The following is a 25,781-nucleotide window of genomic DNA, read 5'->3' as shown; positions in this document are numbered from 1 at the left end:
CTCAGAAAGTTCTCAGAAATCAGGAAAGGAAAGCTACCAGAAGAACCAAAGAAGGTTCAGCACGGTAGACTGGTGGCTGAAGTCCTTACCTTACAAGTGTCAGGAACCCAGTTGGGCAGCTGTTTGTGTCCAGGCAGCCAGGCTTCCCATACAGCTCCTGCTTGGAAAAGCAGTCGAGGAAGGTCTCAAGCCTTGGGACACTGCACATGCCTCGGAGACCCAGAAGAAGCTCCTGGCTTCAGATCCACTCAGCTCTGGCCGTTGTGGTCACTTGCAGAGTATCAGCACAATGAAGATCTTCCTCTTCATCTCTTCTCCTCTCTAGACATATGACATTCCAACAAAAACAAATAAATGAATGTTTGCCAAGCCAAAGCTGGTTTTACTATGCTACATAAAATTGAACTGGTGAAAGTTAGTTCTGATCACTTGGCAACTGCGACCCACCAACATCTAGCACTACAGTGTTGCATCATTTAAGGCTAAGGTGTTGGTAGGAGTTCTCCATGATGTGATCTGGCTGGGCCTCAGGAAGGAACTCTTTTATGGCTGAGTTCTTTTGTGCACAGAAAATGGTTTTTGTTTCATATGCTGTGTTAGGACATCCCTGTTAATATGAGGAGGTACCTGAGGCAGAGCACTTGATAATGAATAGAGGATTGCTTACTTTCCACTTCAGGATGCTCAAATGTATGCCTCTGGAACTGGCTCTGCGCTGAGGTAGTTCCCAATGACTATGTCATGAGGTTGAGGGTGACATGGTAGGACATTGTGATACAGAGAGAGACCACATGACAACATAGGAAGCTAGAGAGACACTTTGGTGCCAGAAAAACTGGAACTGTCCATTCAGAAGGCAGTGGTTTCTATGCCTTGAATGCTCCACACAAGGACCCACTACTTAGATGCCCAGTACCTCTTCATGTTGGCACACAGAGGCTCAGTAGTCCAGCACATATTCTAGGGGGATAAGTCTCCTCATCCTAACCCCTTCTTGAAATACCTTGATTTAGGATTTCTTGGCTTCACTTCTGTAAAAATGATCTCTTTGTTTGAGAAGGTTATTGGTTTTTTTTTTTTTTGGAAGTCACCATTAGACAGGAGGAGATACAGAGTGATCACTCAGGTCGCAATTCTATTTCATAGAGATTTTCCAATCTTAGAGTCTAAAACAGTATTTGCAAAATCTCAGCATGTATTCAATCTTAAAATTACATAGACTAAGAATACTCCCCAGTGTTTCGAAGCAATTGATGTACTGCAAATAATTAAGTGATGGCGCTGAACTTGATGCACAAATAATTTCTGTGAAAACACTTTCAGAAAAAATTAAATATATATGTGCCAATAAAAAGCTTCTTTGGCATGCTACACAATATTTATGCATTTTCCATGATCTCCTAGTACCATATTCATCTTCTATTATCACTCGCAAAAGTGTATACCAACTTGTCAGAGCACTTTGGGCTGAACTGCAAAGAAGCAACTAGGGCAAATTTTTAGGAAAACATGCTAGGTGGCAGCACTGGCGGCAGATATTTGGCAGAACCATTAAGATACCACGTGAGATGCCCACATGCCATAGGAGAGTGCCTGAGTTCAAATCCCATGTCTGCTTAGGATTCCAGCCTCCTCACAGGGCGCAGTCTCTCTGAGAGACATATTTCCATCCTCATGGAGCTGAGTCCCTGACACCTACTTGAGATACCTGCATTATGTTTTGCTCTCAGATTCAGCCACATCACATCCTGCCTGGACACTCGAGGGATTTGGGGAGACAACCCATGGTAGAAAGATCTTTCCCTTCATGTTGGTCAAACAAACAACCAACAAGGAAAAAAAAATCAAACTGGCTATTTGAAGGGGAATTGAGACAAAACCAGATTCAATCTGAAATATAAGTATTTACTTGTGGGAAACCTTGAACCTTACGTCTCCAGAGTCAAGTACTTCCATTCAGTGCATACTCACTGGCTGCCTTTCAGTTATTAGACCTTGAGGAGGTATGAGAGTTGGAGACATGAGAGTCACATTTTCTGTTCTCAAGACCTTAACAGCAGAGTCTGTAAAGCTTCCATGCACACAATGTGCTTTACTGTTAAAACTGTACATAGAGTGTGTGCCTCCTAAAGTCCTTATTTGTACCTAAATTTCTGAACGCATAGACACCACCATTCATTCCACTTCTGATTCTGATTTACCACACCAAAGCACCATTTCAGTGCCAAAGCATTAAGGGAAAATGGGCTTGGGGCCAACGGGGGAAGTTTGGTGGCTCAGCATGTTAAGGGGTTGCCTAGAATACAGGCATCCCAGAGGGGGCTGAATCACTTCTGAGCTGCTCCACTTCCCGCCCAGCTCCCTGCCGTGCCCTGGGAAGGAACAGAACATGGTCCAACTTCGTGCGTCCCTGGTTACCCCACAGAGGAGTTGAAGACCCAGACCCTGTCTTCACCTGCCTGTTGTGCTCATTTGGAGAGTCAACCCAGTGAATGTCAGATTTCTCAAGCTTCTTCCCACCAACAACACTTTCTTTCCAGTAAATGAAAAAACTCTTTACAAACATTAACGAAAAACAGACATGATACAATACCACTTCCAAGAACAGTCATGCCAGCTTCAATGCAGAGCCAATTTCTCTTCTTTCTTTCAGTCATCCAGCATACAGCCCCTCAGACACACTCTACATCGGTTCACATTTTGCAATTAACAGAGGCCCAAAGTGCTTTCTCTCAAACTACTCTCAACTATTTTAAAATAACAAAATGTCTGAAATTCCTGAAATGAAAATATTACTAGTTGGAGATTTACATAGCAAGTTTGTTATTTTTTTCTAAGCAAATGAGTAGGCACAGCTCAATTTTCTTTCTTGCAACTTTATTTTAGGTAGAACAGGATTTTGAAAACATGACTTAATATAACATTCAATATCAAGAACAGTCATATCAAATACACTGAATGAATTTCCTGCACACATTCCCAAAGTTGACACATCTTTCACATTCACACTTAGGAACGCTGCTTTGAGGGGTGGCACTCAGTCCTGGGCAGGATTCTTACACACACACTAAACTGTATGCAGAAATCTAGAACAGCAATTGACTGAAGCTTAACATAAGGCTGCGGATACTAAATACTATGCTCAATCTGAAATTCAGATAATTCACCCTGGTAACTACAACCCCAGGCAAATATGAAGTGCTCTCATGAGTAGCAATATTGATGTGGATGCAAGATTCTAAGCTAATTTATGAAAGAAAGAAAGAAAGAAAGAAAGAAAGAAAGAAAGAAAGAAAGAAAGAAAGAAAGAAAGAAAGAAAAAGCATGCCTAAAGGTTCATAAATTTCAAATGAAATACTTTCAACACTAAACCTTCCAGAAAGCCCAGTTCATTTGGGAAACAGAATGATGTGATAAAATCACTTCCTTTGAAGATATCATGATTATGCAATATACCTGGAATGAAAAACACTTGCAAGGTATAATGAAATGCCAGGTTTGAGCTAAAAGAAAATATCATCAACTTTAAGAACATGACGGAATTCACCTAATGAAACAGAACATGTGATTCATTCCGTGACAGAAATAAACACTGAGATATAGTCAAGTTGTGGGGTTGTGTTGTACGTCTGAAAAGTCAATTTAGGTTGAGAAGAAGAGTGTTCAAAAGTTTGAATGATGAGAGGATCTTTCTATTTCTCTCCACTGATGAGGGAGAGTAACATTTGGCCAATTCTCCTGAAAAATCAAAATTTAGGGAATTAAAAAGCATGAACTCAGAACAACAGTGGAAGACACAAAGAAGTAGAGGGTGTCAGTGTACCTTGAGCAATAGCAGCCATCCTCAGCTCCACAGGCCAGCATAGTTTCCATGGAGTTTAGAAATGTGAGGTCCCCCAGCCACAAAGAGCTTCATCTCTGGCCAGTTGTAGCAGTGGGTATACAGGGACATTGGCAGTTGGGTCAAACGTAGATTCCGGTATGCCCTGTGGGTAACCTGATTGATCCAGCCCCTGCTACAGGTGAGCTTGAGTATTCTCCCAGTCCCTGTAGAAGAGTCCTGGCTGACCACATTGCTGTACTCTAGGAACTTCTGGGCACGGATGTCATAGAAGACCAGGGAGCCATGGAACGTTCCAAACGTGATAATGTCCTGGTAGAAGCTCAATGAGCACACACTGTCGCCAATCCTGTTACAGTCCAGCAGCTGTAAGTTATTCCCTGACTTACGCGGATCCAGGAAAGAGACATAGGTACTGGAAGCCACAGCATACAGGGAGAACTCATCACAGTAGGTCATGAATGCTTCGTCTCCAACGTAGGGAAATTTGAAGGAGAACAACCTGGACAGGTTGCTCTGAGGTTTCCAGAGGTGGAAGTAGCCATCCACGGAAAATGATCCCAGCTCCTGTTTCCTGCTGTTGAAGGCTAGGGCAAGGATGTGGTCACCGGAAAAAGGGCTGTGTGTGAATATATCTACCACATTTGCTGCGCAGGTGTGGCCATAGATTTGAATGCTCCTGTTATTGTTCCGAACAATGGTATCATAGAAAAGGTCAGGGTCCAACCTCCATAAAGCCAGGGTGCCATCATAGGAGCTGCTCGCCACCACATTGTCACTCACCCAGGCAATAGCACTGATCCCATCCTCGTGGCCTTCGATGTCACCCAGGCACACAGGGTCCATGGTCGGCAGCTGGTACACGGCCAGGCTACTGGGGTTCTTGCCCCCTGTGGCCAGAAGTGTCTTGGAGGGATTCAGCTCAATGGCGTGGATGCCACAGTCAGGCAGGTCAAAGGCTGGTGCAGGCTCTCTGTCCACCATCAGGGGGCAGTGTGTGATCTGACCCGAGTGTACATCCAGCCTGAAGAGCTTGTTGCAACTGGTGCCACACACAACCTCCCTGCTATTCAGCCATTGTGAGGCAAACACTTTGTCCAGGGTTCCCAGGTCCAGTTGGTGCTCCCTCAGCATGTGGGGCAGACTCCGTGCTGCAAGGCTGCTCAGCTGGCTTTCAAAACCCCTTTGTGCCCTGTGTCCCTTTAAACCCACCTGGCAGTCCTGCAGGTAGTGCACCAGGGAATGACGTGTAGCTAGCCCCGTTGCTGGCTTTCCCTTTCCTGTTTCCATAGACAAATCCTGTAAAGATGAGCTTGTGGCAGCAGTTTCAGTCTCAGAGCTTTCTGGTTGCAACTACTAGTTTGCTACTAGATCTTGGTCAGCAGTGAGCAAGAGGAACAGAATAAGCCTGGGAGTCTGCGTTGGTGCTGCCTTGGGTTGTATGTCAAAGGAGATGGCTTCGGTGAGCTTATGCCTGCGCTGCTTTGTCCAGGGTAGAGTTAAGGTGTATGGCTGCTCTGCCTTAGCCTGGTGTGCAGGTTTTCAAGCGCCTGGAAGCTGAATGAACTTTAGGGACTGTTGGTTGAGATTCTAAGATGACAGTGGTCTCCTGAGAAGCTGCTCAGCCCTGCGCCTCAGTCTCTGCTGGAGGTAGCAGAGCCCTGTGCTGGAGGCAGTAAGGCTGAAGAGGCGTGATTTGGCCCAAGTTGAAAATGCCTGAAATCACAGCCAAAGGCAAAGTGGCTGTGGGAGCTAGATGGGAGGACCCTACAGGCTGATGGCTATGGAAGGCCCTTATGCTACAGTTTGGGACAATTGGAGCGGCTGGCAGATCCTGGTGCCATGCGTTGGAGTGTAGCATAAGCCAACCTGGAGTGCATGATGGGGAATGGAGCCTCAGGAGCTGGTTTCCAAACAGCAGGAGCGCAGGGGCCCTAGAATGAAACATAAGCATTTAGTGGGTCTGCATATGTCTTGCCATGCTTGAGAGACTCCTCCCCACTCAATCTTTTTCCTCAATGCCACAGACAGTCTTATCTTAACTTTCTTTCTTTAATTAAGCATTTCACATTCAGAGAGACAGAGGCAGATGGGCACGTTCACTGCTCAAACACCTGGGGAGCCTTACGGAAAAAGGATCCCTAAAAGATAGCTGAATCTCCCACTGAAGTCTTCCATGGTCGTTTGGGAAGCTTTGGACCAGCTGCAAAACAGATCAGTACTCACAGGTGTTTCTGGTGTTGCAAGCAGTGTAATAATGTGCTGTTCCACAGTGCCTGGACCCTGGCTTTGCCTCTCTCTGATTTTAAGGAGCTTCCATACAATGGTGGAGGTCTCTGAGTTCCTGTGCCAGAACCCGTGGAAGCCTAGTTTCCATATGCAGAGCTTGGTAGCAAGTCCTTCGTACGATGGGGTCCAGGATGCCTTAATTGGCCTCAGCATTAAGAACCTGGTTGGCTGCAATGATGGACAGAGGTGTGGGGAGAGAAAGCAGGGTTTCCTTGACTGCTCTGCCTGTCCTTAACTCCCAGAGCCCAGGGGAAATGTAGTAGAGCATTCCAGGGTGAGGAGTACCTCCCTCCAAGGCATGGGTAGCAGACTTTCATTCTCAGATCTGTGGCTGCCAGTGAACAGATTCTTGCCCCATGGACAAGATTTTCACAGAAGCCATAAGGGACTTCTCAGAAGGAGACAAGCACATAAACACAGTGGTGAGAATGTAGAGGCTCAGGGAATGGGCTTAGACTCTGGTGTGGTCTAAAGTTCATCCTCCATGTTCAGGCTGGACCCAGGATGCTCTCCCAGCCAAGCTCCAGGAATTTCGTTACAGAGTGATACACAGAGACTCCAGCCCACATCTGAGAGTGGTCAGTTGCTACCAGTACTACACATTTTCCAAATCAATTGTACAAAAACATGTTTGCTTGCTGAGTTGGGAGAGGGAGGAAAGTGAATTTACTTGTTTCCTGCATCACAGAGGAGGCCACCTCAGTGTTATAGTTGCTCATCTCTGCCTTTGGCTCCCTTTCCTCTTGCTCAGTCTCTCTCAGCAAACTGCCAAGCAACTTTTTGTTTTGCAAGATTAATCTCAGGGCACAGTTTTCATGCACAAACCGGGGTTTCTTCCTACCACCTGAGTCAACCACCTGCATTCCACGGGGGCCCACATGCAGCATTTCATTTTTAAATTTCTGTATGATTCTACAAAATGTAGACTCAAGAAGAAGAGACTGACAGATCTGGAATCTGTTATTTCACTCAGCAAATTCTTTTAACACCTGAATTTGTAGAACACAAGCCAGGAAAACAAAATCCCTTCCAATTGTCCTATGCTGGTATAGGAGTTCAACAACTTGGGCCATAATCTACTATATCCCAAGACCATAAGCAGGGAGCTGAATCAGAAGGGGAGCAGCAGGGACAGGAATCAACTACCAAATGCAATGCTGACTCTTGAAGGCAGAGGATTAGCCCATTGAGCCAATTAGCTTTTCTGCATCTTTCACTTTACCTTTTTTTTTTTTTAATCGAAAGGAATGTATTTATTATTCAAGCCATTCCTGTGACATAAGTTGACATCTGCAGTTTTGGGGAAAAGATTCCTCTAAACATCATTGTAGCATTAATGATGGACAACGCTACGATTTCTAGTTTAGAATGATTTTAGTAAAACAACAACAAATGCCACACACTCCACCCAACCCAAGCTCTTGTACTGCTCCACTCCACCCAACCGAAGCTCTTGTACTGACAGTTGGAGAGTGTCTGCAGCCTTGAACTCACCCGGCTGGCTTCAACAGGTTAACATGCGAGCCCTCAAGAACACAGCCAAGGAAACCGAGATTTGCTTTTAATATATGCTTAATGGCCTGCTGAAAATGATTTCTGATCACTCAGCAACAATGACCAACGAATATCTAAGGTTCTAAGGTTAGATCAGTGAAAGGCTAAGGTGTTGGTAGGAGGTCCCCAAGATGTCATCTGGCTGGGACTCAGGAAGAAGCTCCTTCACTGCTGGGTCCTTTTCTTCACTGAAATTGGTCTTTTCTTCATATGACGTGTTAGGACATCCCTATTACTATGAGGAAGTACCTGGGGCAGAGCACTTTATAATGAATAGAGGATTGCTTACCTCCCAGTTCAGGATGTTCAGACGTATGCCTCTGGAATTGACTCAGCACTGGGGAAGGTCCAATTGAAAATATCATGAGGTGGAGGGTGACATCGGGTGCGCTCAAAAGGTCATCTTCCGTGTTCAGCCTTGACCAGGCAGGCTCTCCCTGCCATCCACTGGGAATTTCCTTACAGAATGTTTTATGGAACCCAGAGCCTGCTGCTGAGAGTGGTCAGCTGCTCCCAATGCTGCAATCTCTCCCAGTATTTGACACAAAACTTGTTGATTATTGAGTTAATGAGGACAGGAGAGTGATTTTACTACATTAAATCCTGAATTTGTCTCTTTGCTTTAAGTTTTTGTAGAGTCTGGTTAAATGGTAGAATTATTTTAAAATTTCTGATGATTCTCCAAACTGAGTTCCTTAATGGTTATGCGAGTTTATATTTTCATGGGCACTGGATGAGGGCTCTTTCTCACATACATTGAATCAATTGAAATTCTGAGCAAAGAGTGTTATATAAAATAATGGACTTGTTTCTTTTAAATATCAAAGAATTTCCTAATCTTGGCTACTCAGTGAAATAAAATGAGGTCAGTATTGTGGGGAAGGTGTCTGGTGAATGTACTTTAGCAAATGGGAAGTCAATGAGGAAGCTTGAGCACTCCTGAGGCATGTTATTTTAATGCCTACTGAATGGGCGCCTTGAGATATTTTCTGCTAACTTCCAGCTGTGAACTCACAAATACTGTGCAATTGAATTGTGTATAGTGCAAGGGCACTGTGTTTGCAGGTGTTTCCCATGAATGTTCAGTCCAGTGTTGGGCAGTTAGCCTCTTAATACTGCTAGGTACATTTTGCACAGCAAATGTTGTTCATTTCCTATGCTGTTTTAAACCACACTTGTTACGCCAAGGAAATACCTGAGGAAGGGTATTTCATAAGGAAAATAAGTTTGTCTAACTGTCAATTGTGGATCTAATGGCATAAATCTGTGAAGGGTTGCAGTCCGATGAGGCCTGGCACCCACTTGTCAGGTTAATTGACAGTGCCCCCTGCCCTTCCTACCTCCTCTCCTGCCATTCAAGTTAAATGATTGCAAGAAACTGGTTCTGGAGTCTTCTCAGGTGCTCCCAGTCCCTCCCACCTCTGGTGCCATTCAACTTAATTGACAGAGAGGAAATGACTCCAGAAGCTCTGCACACCTGGCCTTCCTGCTTCCTATTGTGCTAGGTTAGTTTAATTAACCACAGGAAAACTTTGGGCTTTGGCAGCTCCCTTCTTGCCTCTTGGAATTAGTTACTTGAATTTGTGGCAGCTTTGTTCTGGATGGCTTTCAATCAGCTTGGAGGATGAGTGCTTAAAACCCCTCATTCTGCCACTGGGTGCAGTAGCTGCTGGAGTGCAGTAGGAGGCACTGTCTGCCAGGTTTGGGCAATGAATACTCCTCCTAACATCCTGCACTTGTGTCCAGTGTGATTTCTCTCACACTGCACAACTACTCTAGAATTGGATCAGTTATAGAGACAGATGCCTTGTCTATGCCATGTGTGGGAGGTTACAAGGTGGCAAATTGTTATACAGGGAGAGATCACATTAATAGGAAGTTAGAGAGAAACTGTGGCCCCAGCTGTACTCCACAGGTCTCTTCAATAGGTGATTGTATCCATGGTGATGGTGATTTACAGTGCTGAATAATGTGGGCTGACCTGAAGATATTCCAGAACCTGGAATTAGGAATTGGAGCTAGAGTTGGGTTGGCAGCTCTGATGTGGAATGTGGACATCTGAAATGGTGCCTTAACCACTGTGCCAAACACAGCCCTGCATTCTATGAATTCCTGAAGACTCTTCATGTTATTAATTTTTGTATCAGCCTCTACAATACATACTGATATGTATTGGAACCTCATTAGTATTAGTTCTGCTCCTCTCAGTAACTCAAGTTTCTTATAACGTATATGAACTGTTGGCATATGGTTATTATTATAGCAATATATGTGTTTATGGAAATGACTGAAAATCTACCATCCAAGGATGAATAATATTTGATATGTAAGTATAGAGGATATTGCTACTGAATCTAAAATTCTTCTCTAAATTTTGTTGTTTATTTACTTGACAGGAAGAGAGAGAACGAGGAAGAGACCTAGAGACTGAAATATAGATGCCTTTCACCTGCTAGTTAAATACCCACATACCCACAGTAGCCAGAACCCAGGAAGTCCAACAGGTCTTGTAGTGGATGTTAGGGGCCCTAGTTCCTTAGCCGTTATCCACTGCCTTCTGAGGTGTATTAGCAGGATGATGTTTTGGAAGCAGAGTCGCTGGGATTGAAATAGCCTCTCTGATATGGGATGCCAGAGCTGCAAGTGCAGTCTTATTGCAGTTTGTCACAATGCCAGTCCTAGAAAATACTTATTACAAGTTGTAAGTGTACCTTACTCTTTAAAAGAATGACTCCATATTTCTTCTTATCTAACACTTTGGGTGTTTACAGTGTAGACTGTATCTAAATTTCACAATTGCATGCCTGATTAGGAAATGATTCTCATCACCAGAACTCACTGGAATGTTCTTAGCTGATTGTGAGATTAAATAAACACATAACTCTCAAATGCACCGTCCTGGATAATGGAATTGTATGTGCAAGTAGTATGTCTCATGTTCTAGTTTTTCAACTTGGGATCACCTTTGAGCTGCTTGCATGTATCATAAAAGTGATAGAAACTCCAGTCTCTACTCAGATCCGAGGTAATAGAATATTGTAATGCCTTTATATTTCAGTGTTCTCAAACAGCACATTTGAAACAAAGTCAAAACAAATAATTGAATCATGGGCATTTCTGATGCAGCAGAGGAGCAAGATAGCTGACTAACTTATACTAAAGATGGGATCAGAGTATGAAGCAAAGAGACAAATTCAGGATTTAATGTAGTAAAATCACTCTCCTGTCCTCATTAACTCAATAATCAACAAGTTTTGTGTCAAATACTGGGAGAGATTGCAGCATTGGGAGCAGCTGACCACTCTCAGCAGCAGGCTCTGGGTTCCATAAAACACTCTGTAAGGAAATTCCCAGTGGATGGCAGGGAGAGCCTGCCTGGTCAAGGCTGAACACGGAAGATGACCTTTTGAGCGCACCCGATGTCACCCTCCACCTCATGATATTTTCAATTGGACCTTCCCCAGTGCTGAGTCAATTCCAGAGGCATACGTCTGAACATCCTGAACTGGGAGGTAAGCAATCCTCTATTCATTATAAAGTGCTCTGCCTCAGGTACTTCCTCATAGTAATAGGGATGTCCTAACGCATCATATGAAACAAAGACCATTTTCTGTGCACAAAAGGACTCAGCCATAAAAGAGTTCCTTCCTGAGGCCCAGCCAGATGACATCTTGGGGAACTCCTACCAACACCTTAGGCTTTCTTTGACCAAATATTACAATGCTAGATATTTGTGGGTCAGCGTTGCCGAGTGATCAGAAATAATTTTCAGCAGGCCATTAAGCATGTATACTCGAGGGCTGGCACGTTAACCTGTTGAAGCCAGCCGGATATGTTCAAGGCTGCAGACACTCTCCAACTGTCAGTAGAAGAGCTTCGGTTGGGTGGAGTGTGTGGCATTTGTTGTTGTTTTACTAAAATCATTCTAAACTAGAAATAGTAGCGTTGTCCATCATTAATGCTACAATGATGTTTAGAGGAATCTTTTCCCCAAAACTGCAGATGTCAATTTATGTCACAGGAATGGCTTGAATAATAAATACATTCCTTTCGATCAAAAAAAAAAAAAAAAAAGGTAAAGTGAAAGATGCAGAAAATCTAGTTGGCTCAATGGGCTAATCCTCTGCCTTCAAGAGTCAGCATTGCATTTGGTAGTTGATTCCTGTCCCTGCTGCTCTCCTTCTGATTCAGCTCCCTGCTTATGGTCTTGAAATATAGTAGATTATGGCCCAAGTTGTTGAACTCCTATACCAGCATAAGACAACTGGAAGGGATTTTGTTTTCCTGGCTTGTGTTCTACAAATTCAGGTGTTAAAAGAATTTGCTGAGTGAACCAGCAGGTGCTAGTTCTGCCTGTCTGCTCTCACAGTCTGCATTTCCCAAAAGCATACAGAAATCCAAAACTGAAATGTTGCAACACGTGGGCCCCACTGGGATACAGATGGTTGACTCAGGTGGTAGGAAGAAACCCCGGCTTGTGCATGGAAACTGTGCACTGAGATGAAGCTTGCAAAACAAAAAGTTGCTTGGCAGTTTGCTGAGAGAGACTGAGCAAGAGGAAAGGGAACCAGAGGCAGAGATGAGCAACTATAACACTGAGGTGGACTCCTCTATGACTCAGCAAGCAAACATGTTTTTGTACAATAGGCTGGGGGAGTGTGAAGCATTGGTAGCAGCTGGCCACTCTCAGAGGTGGGCTGGAGTCTGTGTATCACTCTGTAACAAAATTCCTAGAGCTTGGCTGGGAGAGCATGTCCATCTGGAACTAACATGGTAGATGAACTTTTGACCACACCAGAGTGTAAGCCCATGCCTTGGAGGGAGGTACTCCCCTCCCTGGATTGCTCTACTCTACTTCCCCTGGGCTCTTGGAGTCAAGGACAGGCACAACAGTCAAGGAAACCCTGCTTTCTCTCCTCCCACCTCTGTCCATCATTGTAGCCAAGAGGTTCTAAGTGCTGCGGCCAACGAAGGCATCCTGGACCCCACCATAGGCAGGACTTGGGACCAGGCTCTGCATGTGGAATGCAGCCTTCCGCGGGTTCTGGCACAGGAACTCAGAGACCTCCACTATTTGTTGTCACCTCCTTAAGATACAGAGATAGGTAAATCCAGAATCCCTGCATTGTGATACAGCACATTAAGACTCTGCTTGTCACACTAGAAACTCCTGTAAGCACTGCTCTTTTTTGCAGCTGGTCCAAAGCTTCCCAAACGACCATGGAAGACTTTAGTGGGAGAACCAGTTGGCTTTTAAGGATCCTGCCTCCCTAAGGCCTCCAGCCGTTTAAACAGTGAACCTGCCCATCTGGTTCTGTCTTCTGACTGTGAAATACATAATTAAAGAAAGAAAAAGTTAAGATAAGACTGTCTGTGGCAATGAGGAAGAGGACTGAGTTGGGACGAGTCTCCCAAGCATGGCTAGACATACTCAGACCCCCTCAGCATAAATGTATCATTCCCGGGCCCCTGGGCTCCTGTTGTCTGAAACCAACTCCTGAGGCCCATCCCCCACCCTGAACTCCATGCCTGCTTATGCTGCACTCCACCAAGAGGGAGCAGGCTCTGCCAGACCCTCCAACTGTCCCAACCCATAGCACCATTGGCCCTTTCATACCCATTACCCCTGGGGTCATCCCATCTGGGTGCCACTGGCAGCCTGGCACTCTGTGATTTCAGCCATTCTGTAGCTGTGCCAAGTCACAACTCTTCACCCTTGCAGCCTCTAGCAGAGCCTGAGGCACAGAGCTGTGTAGCTTCTCAGCAAGCAATCACCATCTTGGAATCTCAACCAACAGTGGCTAAAGGTCCTTCAGCTTCCACAGTCTTTTTTTTTTTTAATTTGCATATTGTACAGTTACTTTCTTTTCTCTTTTTTTTTTTCTTTAGCAAAATGTCTTAACATTTTAATCCATTAGTAGCTAAATTAAAACACTTTCAAGCATGTTTAAGATGGGCCATTTTTTTTTTCAGTTGAGATTCCTTTATTGCAAGCATATACCTAGCATAAAGTCCAGCGTCTTATTGTCCAGATAAGTTCAGTGGCCTCTTGGGGAGACCTTCTCTGGTCTGAAGGTAGAGCTAACAGAGTAAAGTTCTGGTCAGTTAAAAGCCCCAACAAAACCTCAGTATCAATATACAACATTATGGAATTAATTGACATAGTATTGAGTAAACAATATGTTAAAAATAATGCAAGTTCCATTCTTTGAAACATCTGGGTTGAGACAGTATCAATGACAGGTTCAAAAAATAACAAACAGCCAAACAAAAATTACAGGTTAAATCAAGGCAAACATGTGATGACACAGTTTGATAGGCTCTGAGATTCCCCCAACCCTTTTCCAAACCTTCCCCTCATGTTGTATTCTTCCGCATTGTTGCAGTTGTACAGTTAATATCCAGACATGCTTCCTTCATTGAGGACATGCACCATGCATTGAGTCCAGTGTCCTATTGTCCAGATAAATTCAACAGTTTCATTGGGAGACCATCCCAGGTCTGAATGTATAGCTGGAAGTATATCATCCCCTCTAATATAAAGCCACAACATAACATCAATAACAATTTATAGCATCATGGAGTTAATTGAAATGGTAATGAGTGACCAATATCTTAGAAAATGTAAATTTTTAACCACATCCGATGACTACTTCATTGACATTTCAGTTTTAGTTTATACACAACTGGCTGCTATACACCTTAAACAGGTTATAGTGTACTATTCAGCTTTCTCGTGTCTTTTTTTCATCTTTATGTTTTGCAGCTTATAGTATTAAAGCATGATTTTTCCTGAACTTAGTGAAGTATAGGATAGCCCTAACAGGCTTATAACCCTAACAAGGCGTATGTTAATGATTGAGGCGCAGAACAGTTTTAGAAGGGATGTGCAGAGAAATCTTCAATACCTTAGTGAGGAGTAACTAATCTTTGTGTCCTACCTAATAAGGTGTATGTGAGTCCAAGCTGACCATTTCCTGTCTGGTTCTAAGCTTTCCTTATTGGTCTCTGTGTATCTAATTTTTGTTTTTAGGGGGTGGCTCCGGAGCAACCCTGATGGTCATTGCAAGAGAGGGTGGGGATCCAACCATGGAACTAAGCAAGGACCAAAGAAAGCTCCCCTCCCGAGTCTTAAGGAAATTCACTATTCTGTTTCTGAGGACCACTCCAGACTGCCGGCTGTTGCTCTGATGACATTAGATCCCAGGGGAAGGATCTGGGCTCCTTCCATCCAATGTGGGAGATCTGAATCGGAGTGGATGATCTCAGAGTTCTCAGCCTATGATGTCAGTCCAAGTCCCAGTGGTCTCCTTGGCTGTTCGGATATAGCCCTTGGTGCCCATACTGATAGTCCTTGGTGAGGATCCGGGAATCTCCAGGGTTGGGATAAAAGCTTCTTCCTGTCCTCCTGCTCCACTCTGAGTTCCCCCCTGCTCTGTGCATATGACCTCCTGTTAAGAGGTTGTCAGGATCGCTCTTGATTCCTCCTGTATGTTTTTGTAGTTTTACTACTGTCTAATGCTGATTCAAGTCTGTTGTCTATAAGTTAACTGTTATGTTCTTGATATGTCATACTTCACATCTTCCTCATACATTCTAAGTAGATGGAAGATTTGTCTGCTTTCCCAATCCATTAAGGAATAACATAGGGTATTGCAAGTATATTAGGTTTTACAGTTCTTTGGTGTAGATCATAAGCAGTCTGACTGACATTGATTGTTGGTTCATTAATTACATTATAATACCTTACTGCATGTGATGCAGGCTGTTAGAGGTTGAAATAATATTGTAATTTGCATGTACTAGTTTTCAGATTGACATCCTTTCATTTTAAATTAAGGCAAACATGTGGTATCTAACCTTTTGGGATTGGCTCATTTCCCTTAGCATAATGGTTTCTAGTTGGGCCCATTTGTCATTTCATTTGTTTTACTAGCTGAGTAGTATTCCATGGAGTAGATGAATCATAGCTTTCTTATCCAGTGTTCTGTTGATGGGCATTTTGGTTGCTTCCAAGTTTTTGCAATTATTGATTATGCTGCTATGAACATAATGGTGCATGTTGGTTTCTTGTATAATAGGTATTGTGGATATATTCCTAGAAGTGCTATTGCTGGATCATATGGTTTCAGTTGTTTGAGTGTTCTCCATACTGATTTGCATAGAAGCTATACCAACCTGCAATCCCACCAACAGTGGAGTAGGGTTCCCTTTGCCCTACATCCTCACCTACAGGTGTTGTTAGTGGGTTTTTGTGTGTGCGCCATTTTTACTGGCGTTAGGTCGTACCTCATTCATGTCTTAACTTGGATTTCCCTTATTGCCATATGTTAGTTTGCCATTTGGGTTTTTTCCTTGTTTTTTTTTTAAGATTTATTCATTTTTATTACAAAGTCAGATATACAGAGAGGAGGAGAGACAGAGAGGAAGATCTTCCGTCCGATGATTCACTTCCCAAGTGACTGCAACAGCTGCTGCTGTGCCGATCTGGAGCCAAGAGTCAGGAACCTCCTCCAGGTCTCCCACATGGTGCAGAGTCCCATGGCTTTGAGGTTCCTCGACTGCTTTGCCAGGACACAAGCAAGGAGCTGGATGGGAAGTGGAGCTGCCAGGATTAGAACCGGCGTCCATATGGGATCCCGGCACGTTCAAGGTGAGGACATTAGCCACTAGAACATAGTGCCAGGCCCAGGTTTTTTCCTTTGTAAAGTGTCTACCCATTTCCATGCCCTTTTCTTGAGTGATTTGTTTGTTCTCCTGTTTTGATTGTTCTGGAAATCCTTGTATATTCTGGAGATTAGCCCCCTATCACCTATGTAGTGTGCAAAGATCTTCTCCCACTCTGTGGGTTGATGTTTTACTTTGTTGATTCTTTCCTTTGCTGTGCAGAAGCTTCTTGGTTTGATGTAGTGCCATTTGTTTATTTTGAAGTTGATTGCTATTTCTTTTGGTGTTTTTTATTTTTTTTTTAGGAAGTCAGGGCCTACACCACAACGACCAGCCATAGGCTCACCGAAGCCATCTCCTTTGCCACATCACACAAGGCAACGCCAACGCCAACTCCCAGGCTTATTCTGCTCCTTGCTTGCTGCTGACCAAGGCCTAGTAGCAAACTAGTAGTCGCAAGCAGAAAGCTTCCAGTGTGAAACTGCTGCCACTAGCTGGTCTTCAAAGGACTTGCCAATGGGGACCAGAAAGGGCCTGATAGGGTGGGGAGTAGCTACAAGTCGCTCCCTGGTGCACTACCTGCAGGACTGCCAGGTGGGTTTAAAGGGACACAGGGCACAAAGGGGTTTTGAAAGCCAGCTGAGCAGCCTTGCAGCACGGAGCCTGCCCCACGTGTTGAGGGAGCACCAACTGGACCTGGGAACCCTGGACAAAGTGTTTGCCTCACAATGGCTGAATAGCAGGGAGGTTGTGTGTGGCACCAGGTGCAACAAGCTCTTCAGGCTAGATGTACACTCGGGCCAGATCACACACTGCCCCGTGATGCTGGTCAGAGAGCCTGCACCAGCCGGGAACCCGCCTGGCTGTGGCATCCACGCCATTGAGCTGAATCCCTCCAAGACACTTCTGGCCACAGGGAGCGAGAACCCCAAAGGCCTGGCTGTGTACCAGCTGCCAGCCATGAACCCTGTGTGCCTGGGTGACATCCGAGGCCACAAGGATGGGATCAGTGCTATCGCCTGGGTGAGTGACAATGTGGTGGCGAGTGGCTCCCATGATGGCACCCTGGCCTTGTGGCAGTTGGACCCTGACGTTTTCTATGATAACATTGTCCGGTACAATAACACGGGCATTCAAATCTATAGCCACATCCGTCCAGTGGATAAGGTAGATGTCTCCTCAGGTAGCCGTTTTTCCAGGAACCACAAAGTCTGTGCCCTTGCCTTCAGTAGCAGGAACCAGGAGCTGGGATCATTTTTCCTGGATGGCAAGTTCGACCTCTGGAAACCTCAGAACAACCTGTGCAGGGTGCTCCAAATCACGATTCCCCGCTTTGGAGGGGATGCGTGCATGACCTACTGCGATGAGTTCTCCCTGTATGCTGTGGGCTGCAATGCCTATATCGGTTTCCTGGATCCACGCCAGGCCAAGGGCAATTCCCAGCTTGTGCACTACATGCACACTGGCTTCCGTGTGTGCTCAATAAGCTGCAACAGGGACATTATCACCTTGGGAACAGACAATGGCTCCCTAATCTTCTATGATGTCCGAGCTCATAAGTTTCTAGAGTATGGCCGTGAAGTCTACTTGCACTCTTCCCCAGTGGCTCGCAGGATAAAACTCAAGCACACCTGTAGCAGGGGCTGGATCGACGAGGATATCATCGAGGAACACTGGAATCGACGTTTGAACCGAATAAAATTTTCTGTATACACCCACTGCTACAACTGGCCAGAGATGAAGCTCTTTGTGGCTGGGGGGCCTATGATTCCTGATGTCCATGGAAACTATGCTGGCCTGTGGAGCTGAGGATGGCTGCTATTGCTCAAGGTACACATAGCCACTTTCTGTTCTCTTCTATCTTCCATTGCTGTGTTGTGTTTATGCTTTTTAATTCCCTAAATTTTGCTTTTCAGGAGGAATTCGCCAAATGTTACCCTCCCTCATCAGTGCAGAGAAATAGAGAGATCCTCTCATCATTCAAACTTTTGAACACTTTTCTTCCTCAACTTAAACTGACTTTTCAGATGTACAAATCCCACAACTTGGCCACATGTCAACTTTTTCTCTGTCATTGAATGATTCACATGATGTGTTTCATTAATGAATTCAGTCATGTTCATAAAGTTAATGATATTTTATTTTTGCTCAAGCCTGGCATTTCATCATACCCTGTCAGTACTTTTCATTCCAGACATAGTGTATAATCAGGATATCTTCAATGTAAAAGGTTGGTGCCATTCTCTGGAGATCTTACTGTGATTTTATCACATCATTGTGTTTGCTAAATGCACTGGGCTTTCTGGATTGTTTAGTATTGAAAACATTTCATTTGGAGTTTCATTTGAAATTTGTGAACCTGAGGCTTGCTTTTTTTTTTTTTTTAATAAATTAGCTTAGAATCTTGCATCCACATCAATACTGCTGCTTATGAGAGCTCTTCATATTTGCCCGGGGTGTAGTTACCTGAATGAACCTGAATTTCAGATTAAGCATAGTATTTAGTATCCGCAGCCTTATGTTAAGCTTCAGTCACTTGCTGTTCTAGATTTCTGCATACAGTTTAGTGTGTGTGTAAGAATCCTGCCCAGGACTGAGTGCCACCCCTCAAAGCAGCGTTCCTAAGTGTGAATGTGAAAGATGTGGTCAACTTTGGGAATGTGTGCAGGAAATTCATTCAGTGTATTTGATGTGACTGTTCTTGATATTGAATGTTATATTAAGTCATGTTTTCAAAACCCTGTTCTACCTAAAATAAAGTTGCAAGAAAGAAAATTGAGCTGTGCCTACTCATTTGCTTAGAAAAAAATAACAATCTTGCTATGTAAATCTCCAACTAGTAATATTTTCATTTCAGGAATTTTAGACATTTTGTTATTTTAAAATAGTTGAGAGTAGTTTGAGAGAAAGCACTTTGGGCCTCTGTTAATTGCAAAATGTGAACCGATGTAGAGTGTGTCTGAGGGGCTGTATGCTGCATGACTGAAAGAAAGAAGAGAAATTGGCTCTGCATTGAAGCTGGCATGACTGTTCTTGGAAGTGGTATTATATCATGTCTGTTTTTCGTTAATATTTATAAAGATTTATTCATTTACTGGAAACTAAGTGTTGATGGTGGGAAGAAGCTTGAGAAATGTTGTCTTCACTGAGTTACTCCCCAAATGAGCACAACAGGCAGGTGAAGACAGAGTCTGGGTCTTCAACTTCTATGTGGGGTAACCAGTGGCCCACACACCTGGACCATGTTCTGTCACTTCCCAGGGCACGGCAGGGAGCTGGGTGGGAAGTGGAGCAGCTCAGAAGTGATTCAGCCCCCTCTGGGATGCCTGTATATTCTAGGCAACCCCTTAACAAGCTGAGCCACCAAACCTCCCCCCGTTGGCACCAAGCTCATTTCCCTTAGTGCTTGACACTGAAATGGTGCTTTGGTGTGGTAAATCAGAATCAGAAGTGGAATGAATGGTGGTGTCTGTGTGTTCAGAAATTTAGGTACAAATAAGGACTTTAGGAGGCACACACTGTATGTACAGTTTTATCAGTGAAGCACATTGTGTGCATGGAAGCTTTACAGACTCTGCTGTTAATGTCTTGAGAACAGAAACTGTGACTCTCATGTCTGTAACTCTCATACTTCCATCAAGTTCTAGTAACTGAAAGGCAGCCAGTGAGTATGCACTGAATGGAAGTACTTGACTCTGGAGACTTAAGGTTCAAGGTTTCCCACAAGTAAATACTTACATTTCAGATTGAATCTGGTTTTGTCTCAATTCCCCTTCAAATAGCCAGTTTGATTTTTTTTCCTTGCTGTTTGTCTGTTTGACCAACATGAAGGGAAAGATCTTTCTACCATGGGTTGTCTCCCCAAATCCCTCGAGTGTCCAGGCAGGATGTGATGCGGCTGAATCTGAGAGAAAACATAATGCAGGTATCTCAAGTAGGTGTCAGGGACTCAGCTCCATGAGGATGGAAATATGTCTCTCAGAGAGACTGCGCCCTGTGAGGAGGCTGGAATCTTAAGCAGACATGGGATTTGAACTCAGGCACTCTACTATGGCATGTGGGCATCTCACATGGTGTCTTAATGGTTCTGCCAAATATCTGCCGCCAGTGCTGCCACCTAGCATGTTTTCCTAAAAATTTGGCCTAGTTGCTTCTTTGCAATTCAGCCCAAAGTGCTCTGACAAGTTGGTATACACTTTTGCGAGTGATAATAGAAGATGAATATGGTACTATGAGTTGATGGCAAATGCATAAATTTGTATTTATTTATTTTTGGGGGGGGGAGTAAGACTATTGTTTTTTCCATATTGTTTCCTTCATGTTTAAAGGGAGGTATTAAGGGAGAAGGCCCACGCAATTTCCCACCCTCCCCAGGTCCTGGATTTAGAGGATGCTCTGATGTTCTTGCTCAAGTGTTTTTTTTTTCAAGATCTATTTTATTATTATTATTTTTTTTTATTTGAAAGGCGGATATACAGAGAGGAGAGACAGAGAGGAAGATCTTCCGTCCGATGATTCACTCCTCAAGTGAGCGCAACGGCCGATGCTATGACGGTCTGAAGCCAGGAAACTCTTCCTGGTCTCAGTTTTAGGCCGTCCTCGACTGCTTTCCCAGGCCACAGGCAGGGAGCTGGAAGGGAAGCGGGGCTGCCAGGATAGAACCGGCACCCATATGGGATCCTTGGCGTGCAAGGCGAGGACCTCAACCACTTCGCCACTGCGCCGGGCCCAAGTGGTTTTGCTATTTCAACAGTTATGAATCGGTGCCAATCTTGCCATGCCAAGCACTATGAGGTCCTTGAAGAATCTACTGATTGACAGAATCCATCATAGAGTCTCTGTTTGCCCTGTATTTCACTTCCAACATATAGATGAGATGGTGGTTGACATGTTTTGTCTTCTCTCTTTTCTTGGTTATGGTTCTGAATCCAGCAGAAAATGCATAACTATTATGTAGCAACGCCAAAGAAGCTTTTAATTGGCAAATGTGTATTTAATTTTTCTGAAAGTGCTTTCAGAGTAATTATTTGTGCATCATGCTCATGTTCATCCCTTAATTATTTACAGTGCATCAATTGCTTCCAAGCACTGGAAAAATGTTGTTGATGTATGTAATTTATAAGATTGAATATATGCTGAGATTTTGCAAATTCTTTTTTAAACCCTGGGATTGATAAATCTCTCTGAAATAGAATCACGATCTGAGTGATCACTGTCTTCTCCTTTCTAAGGATGACTTGCAAAAACAAACAAACAAACAAAAAAAAAACCAAAAAACTTCTCTCAAGCAGAAATAATTTTTATAGAAGTGAAGCCACAAAATCATGGTCACTCAGGAAAGAAATATTTCAACTAATAATCAGAGGTTTTTCCTGAGGGATTATACTTTAGGAAACACTTTATTGGCCATAGGGTGGGGTTAGGATGAGGAGACCTATCCCCGTAGAATTGATGTGCTGGACTACTGAGCGGCTGTGTGCCAACATGAAGAGGTAGTGGACCTCTAAGTAGTGGGGAAGAGAATGAGGGCGGGAATGAGAATAGGGCAGGGGAAGACGGACGGGGAAAAGAATGAAGGCTGGAGCAATAGGAGAGGGATGTTGAAGAATGACCGAACGAAGAGAAGGAAGAAGTAGGAGAAGAAGGGTGGCGGAGAGAGGGGAGGAAAGCTAAGGCCAATGGGTAAAGGGAGAAAAGGGTTTAAACACAGCCGCTTCTGGCAATAAAGGGTCTGATTGCAGTTCTGGCTTTTCCCAGACCCAGCAGAGTGTGCCTCGTTATTTTAGTGTCACTGCTGGGCAGGGGTTAATCACCACTGCTTTCTTATTCTTTTTCATTTCCATCTTTCTCTTTCCTCCTTTGTCATCATCTTCTTTATCTTCACCCCATTCCTGTCCTTTATGCCTCACACCACCTTGTCCTGCTGGCTTTGTACTTGTACTGTTGCTCACGCGTCATTAAGATTACCATTTGAATTCTGTCAACTGTTAAGAGAAACACTATTGCCATTTAGATAATAACTTTCATCAAAGCAAAATATATGTTCTATACTCTCATTTAATGTCTTTAATTTTTTGTCATCCATTATGACACTGTTCTTTTTATTGTTCTGGTGAGCAGTGCTGATAGATACAGATGCTTCACAAATGTTGTTACCACACATCTGCGATTTTGGTGATCAATTCTGCTGTCTTCTGAAACCGTGGTTGCCAGGCTTGCTGTATTTCTGTTCTGCTTGCAAATTCCCTCCCAAGAGCATGTCCATTAAGTCTATTTCATTTTGGGCCTAAGTCTTGGTGGCTTTTGCAATTGCATTTCCTCACATGTCCTGCTGACTCACAGGGTGGTTGAAAGCTTCTATTTGTAGCACCAAACTTGAGGTTGTTCTCTCCTTCCTGTGAGGCCCCTTGCTCTCAGCACCTCCCCTGTTGGATCCTTCATGTTACTGCTGCTCTGACTTCGCTCCCCCCTTCCTAAGTGCCCCCAAGCCCACCCATGGCTTGCTCTGACCTCCTGGCTGACATGCACTGATGGGCCAGGGCAACAGCAAAGCATATCTGGGTTCTTGTTTGCTGTGGAGAGAGGGTGGTAACCTGTGGAAGCATTGCTGTTTTCCATGGCCCTGATGGCGGCTTCCTCTCACACTGTTCCCAGTCATGCTCTGGATTGCTGTGGTAAGTGCTTTGGGTGTGAGCAGGGTGCAGTGCCAACATTTTTAGGTTCTACTACTCTTAACCTGCCCATATCTCTGTGTCCCTAGAGTTCCTCCTCTTGGCTTGCTGTGTTAGTGCTATTCTCACAAACGCCTGCTTTCCACTACTTCATCACAGTAGCATTTATACCAGAGTGGACATGTCCTACCGTTGACATTTGTCATGTGCAGATTATGGACCTGAAGCGCTAAAGCAGTAGAGCCCAAAGCCCAAAGCCTTGGGACCTGCACCCATGTGGGAGACACAGAAGAGATTCCAGGCTCCTGGCTTTGGATCGGCTCAGCTCTGGCCCTGTGGCCACTTCGGGCGTGAACCAGAAGGTGGGCAATTTTTCTCTGTGGCTCTCCTAAGTTTAGATCTGCCTATCCAATAAAAATAAAATAAAACTTAAATGAAATACCAAGCAATTTCAATGTTCAGAAACTTCTCAAAATTGTGTTTTCTCACACTAATTTTATCTTTTTTTTTCTAATAGTATCATTGTATAAGCCATTTTTTGACCTGCATGGTCGCCTTGCTTCTCCCTTTTCCTTTTCATCAGAGGTCATCAAAATTTTTAAAATCCTACAAATCACTCCACCCAAATGTCAGGTCCATATTTTTTTTTCCTTCTAAAAAGATTTATCGATTTTATTTTTTTTAAAGATTTATTTTTATTATTTTTTCATTGGAAAGGCGGATATACAAAGAGGAGAGACAGAGAGGAAGATCTTCTGTCCGATGACTCACTCCCCAAGTGAGCACAACGGTCGATGCTATGCCGATCCGAAGCCAGGAGCCTCTTCCGGGTCTCCCACGTGGGTGCAGGGTCCCAAAGCTTTGGGTCGTCCTGGACTGCTTTCCCGGGCCACAGGCAGGGAGCTGGAAGGGAAGCGGGGCTGCTGGGATTAGAACCGGTGCCCATATGGGATCCTGGACGTGCAAGGCGAGGACCTTAACCACTGTGCCACCGTGCCAGGCCCAAGATTTATTTATTTTTATTGAAACGGCAAATTACTGAGAGAAGAAGATACAGAAAGAGCTTCCATCCCCTGGTTCACTCCCCAAGTGGCCACAGCAGCCAAAGCTGAGCTGATCAAGAGCCTGGAGCCTCTTCTGGGTCTCCCTTGCAGGTGCAGGTTCCCAAGGTTTTGGGAAATCCTCTCCTGCCTTCCCAGGCCACTGGCAGGTTGCTGGATGGGAAGTGGGTCCTCTATAGGATCCAAGGGGAGAATTTAGCCACTGAGCCATCATGCTTGTCCACAAGCTAAGGTAGATATTTTCTAACAGTGGTTTAAATGATAGAATTGTTATTTCCTTAAAGTCAAATGGAATTTTCACAGTTCCCAAATTTTCATGGGACTCTAAATTCATAATTCCCATAGCAGGGGCTATAATAAATTGAGACAGTTGATGCTACAAACAAAATCTATGTTTAAGTCCCTGCAATTTTGCATTATATTAAAAGCTTTGAATGTTGGAATAGTTTTCAAAGATAATTATAAACATATATTTACCATGTATATGATCATAGAGATTACTTTTATCTTAGGCATATAATGAAAGTTCAAATACATGCATCTGTATTTATATTTTTAATTAATTAACTAATTATTTAATTTTTGACTTTGCCTTCATTGTTGTAACCATTGCACCATCACCTAATTATGTATTTCTTATCATGTGGATCCTGAGAGCATGTGTTTTTTTTTTTTAATCATCCAAATGATATTACATTCGGAATCTGCCACAGTCATTCATCTGTTCATACTTGTTCAGAATCATCCAGAGCCATCCATGTCATTCTCCTTTTCTGCACCGATATATTTATATTTTTTGTTCCTTGCTGATAGATATTTTAAACCAATACTTAATTTTTGATCCACAATCTTTTCAAGGTAGTGGCTTCTTTGGTTTCATATTTCCTGTATGTTTATTCTGGTACTTGAGATGATGTTTTTAGTATATCTTCCAACATTATCTTTGTTATCTCTCATCACAAGGAATTTAATGGACTATTTTCACTGATTTTATCTATAGGTGCTTATCACTTTATTGATCCTTAGCCAGCTTGTATATATATTCACAATAATAATACTTCAATGTATGTTTCTATGTGTTTCTTCTTTTGTTTTCTTATCTGCTTAAACTTAGCACTATCACCTGTTATTTTAAGAAGCACTTTGTGGCAATTCTAACTAAGCAATTAGTAGTCCCACTTATGACTCTTTTGAAAAGATTTGTTTCATAGTGAGTGTTGAGAGAGAGAGAAAGAGCAATTTTCCCTCCTATGTTTCACTCCTCTAGTTGTCCGAACTTGACAGGTTTATTGAAGCTAGGTTCCAGGAGTTTCTTCCAGGTCTCACACAGGGGTAGCAGGGGAGCAGGCACTATCTTTTGCTGCTTTTCCCATACCATTAGCAGGGAACTGGATAATAAATGGAGCACACACGACATGACCTGGCACCCATACAAGATGCTGCAGATGCTGCATATAGAAGCTTTACTCACTGTGCTCTTTGGATTAGAACTGCCCTGTAACATCTCTTCAAAGCTGTTATTACGATCAAATAACCATTGTTATTACCGTTTTATATTGCCTTAACTATTCAGAGTCTCTTGTAAATACATATAAATTTATGACTCATTTTTTTCCCAAACTGAGAATTTTGGTATTTTGATTCTGATCTCATTGGATCTTTATGTTGTTATCAGTAGTAAGAACATTTTGATTATAT

General features: G+C 43.6%; 2 protein-coding genes across 2 annotated transcripts; one reads left to right on the top strand and one right to left on the bottom strand.

Moving 5' to 3' along the window:
- Positions 1–3,844: 3,844 nt before the first annotated feature.
- Positions 3,845–5,131, bottom strand: LOC121169096 (DDB1- and CUL4-associated factor 12-like protein 2). Its single transcript, XM_040999560.1, has one exon. The coding sequence runs from the start codon at positions 5,129–5,131 to the stop codon at positions 3,845–3,847; it is 1,287 nt and encodes a 428-aa protein (XP_040855494.1).
- Positions 5,132–16,867: 11,736 nt separating this feature from the next.
- Positions 16,868–18,160, top strand: LOC121169095 (DDB1- and CUL4-associated factor 12-like protein 2). Its single transcript, XM_040999559.1, has one exon. The coding sequence runs from the start codon at positions 16,868–16,870 to the stop codon at positions 18,158–18,160; it is 1,293 nt and encodes a 430-aa protein (XP_040855493.1).
- The last annotated feature ends 7,621 nt before the right edge of the window (positions 18,161–25,781 follow it).

This window comes from Ochotona curzoniae, unplaced genomic scaffold (assembly GCF_017591425.1).
Source record: "Ochotona curzoniae isolate NIBS_2020 unplaced genomic scaffold, NIBS_Ocur_1.0 scaffold_1852, whole genome shotgun sequence".
Lineage (NCBI taxonomy): Eukaryota > Metazoa > Chordata > Mammalia > Lagomorpha > Ochotonidae > Ochotona > Ochotona curzoniae.
This window is presented reverse-complemented; position numbering and strand designations above follow the sequence as displayed.

Coding starts and splice junctions, on each gene's coding strand:
- LOC121169095 (XM_040999559.1), top strand. CDS start 16,868: ATGGGGACCAGAAAGGGCCTGATAGGGTGGGGAGTAGCTACAAGTCGC.
- LOC121169096 (XM_040999560.1), bottom strand. CDS start 5,131: ATGGAAACAGGAAAGGGAAAGCCAGCAACGGGGCTAGCTACACGTCAT.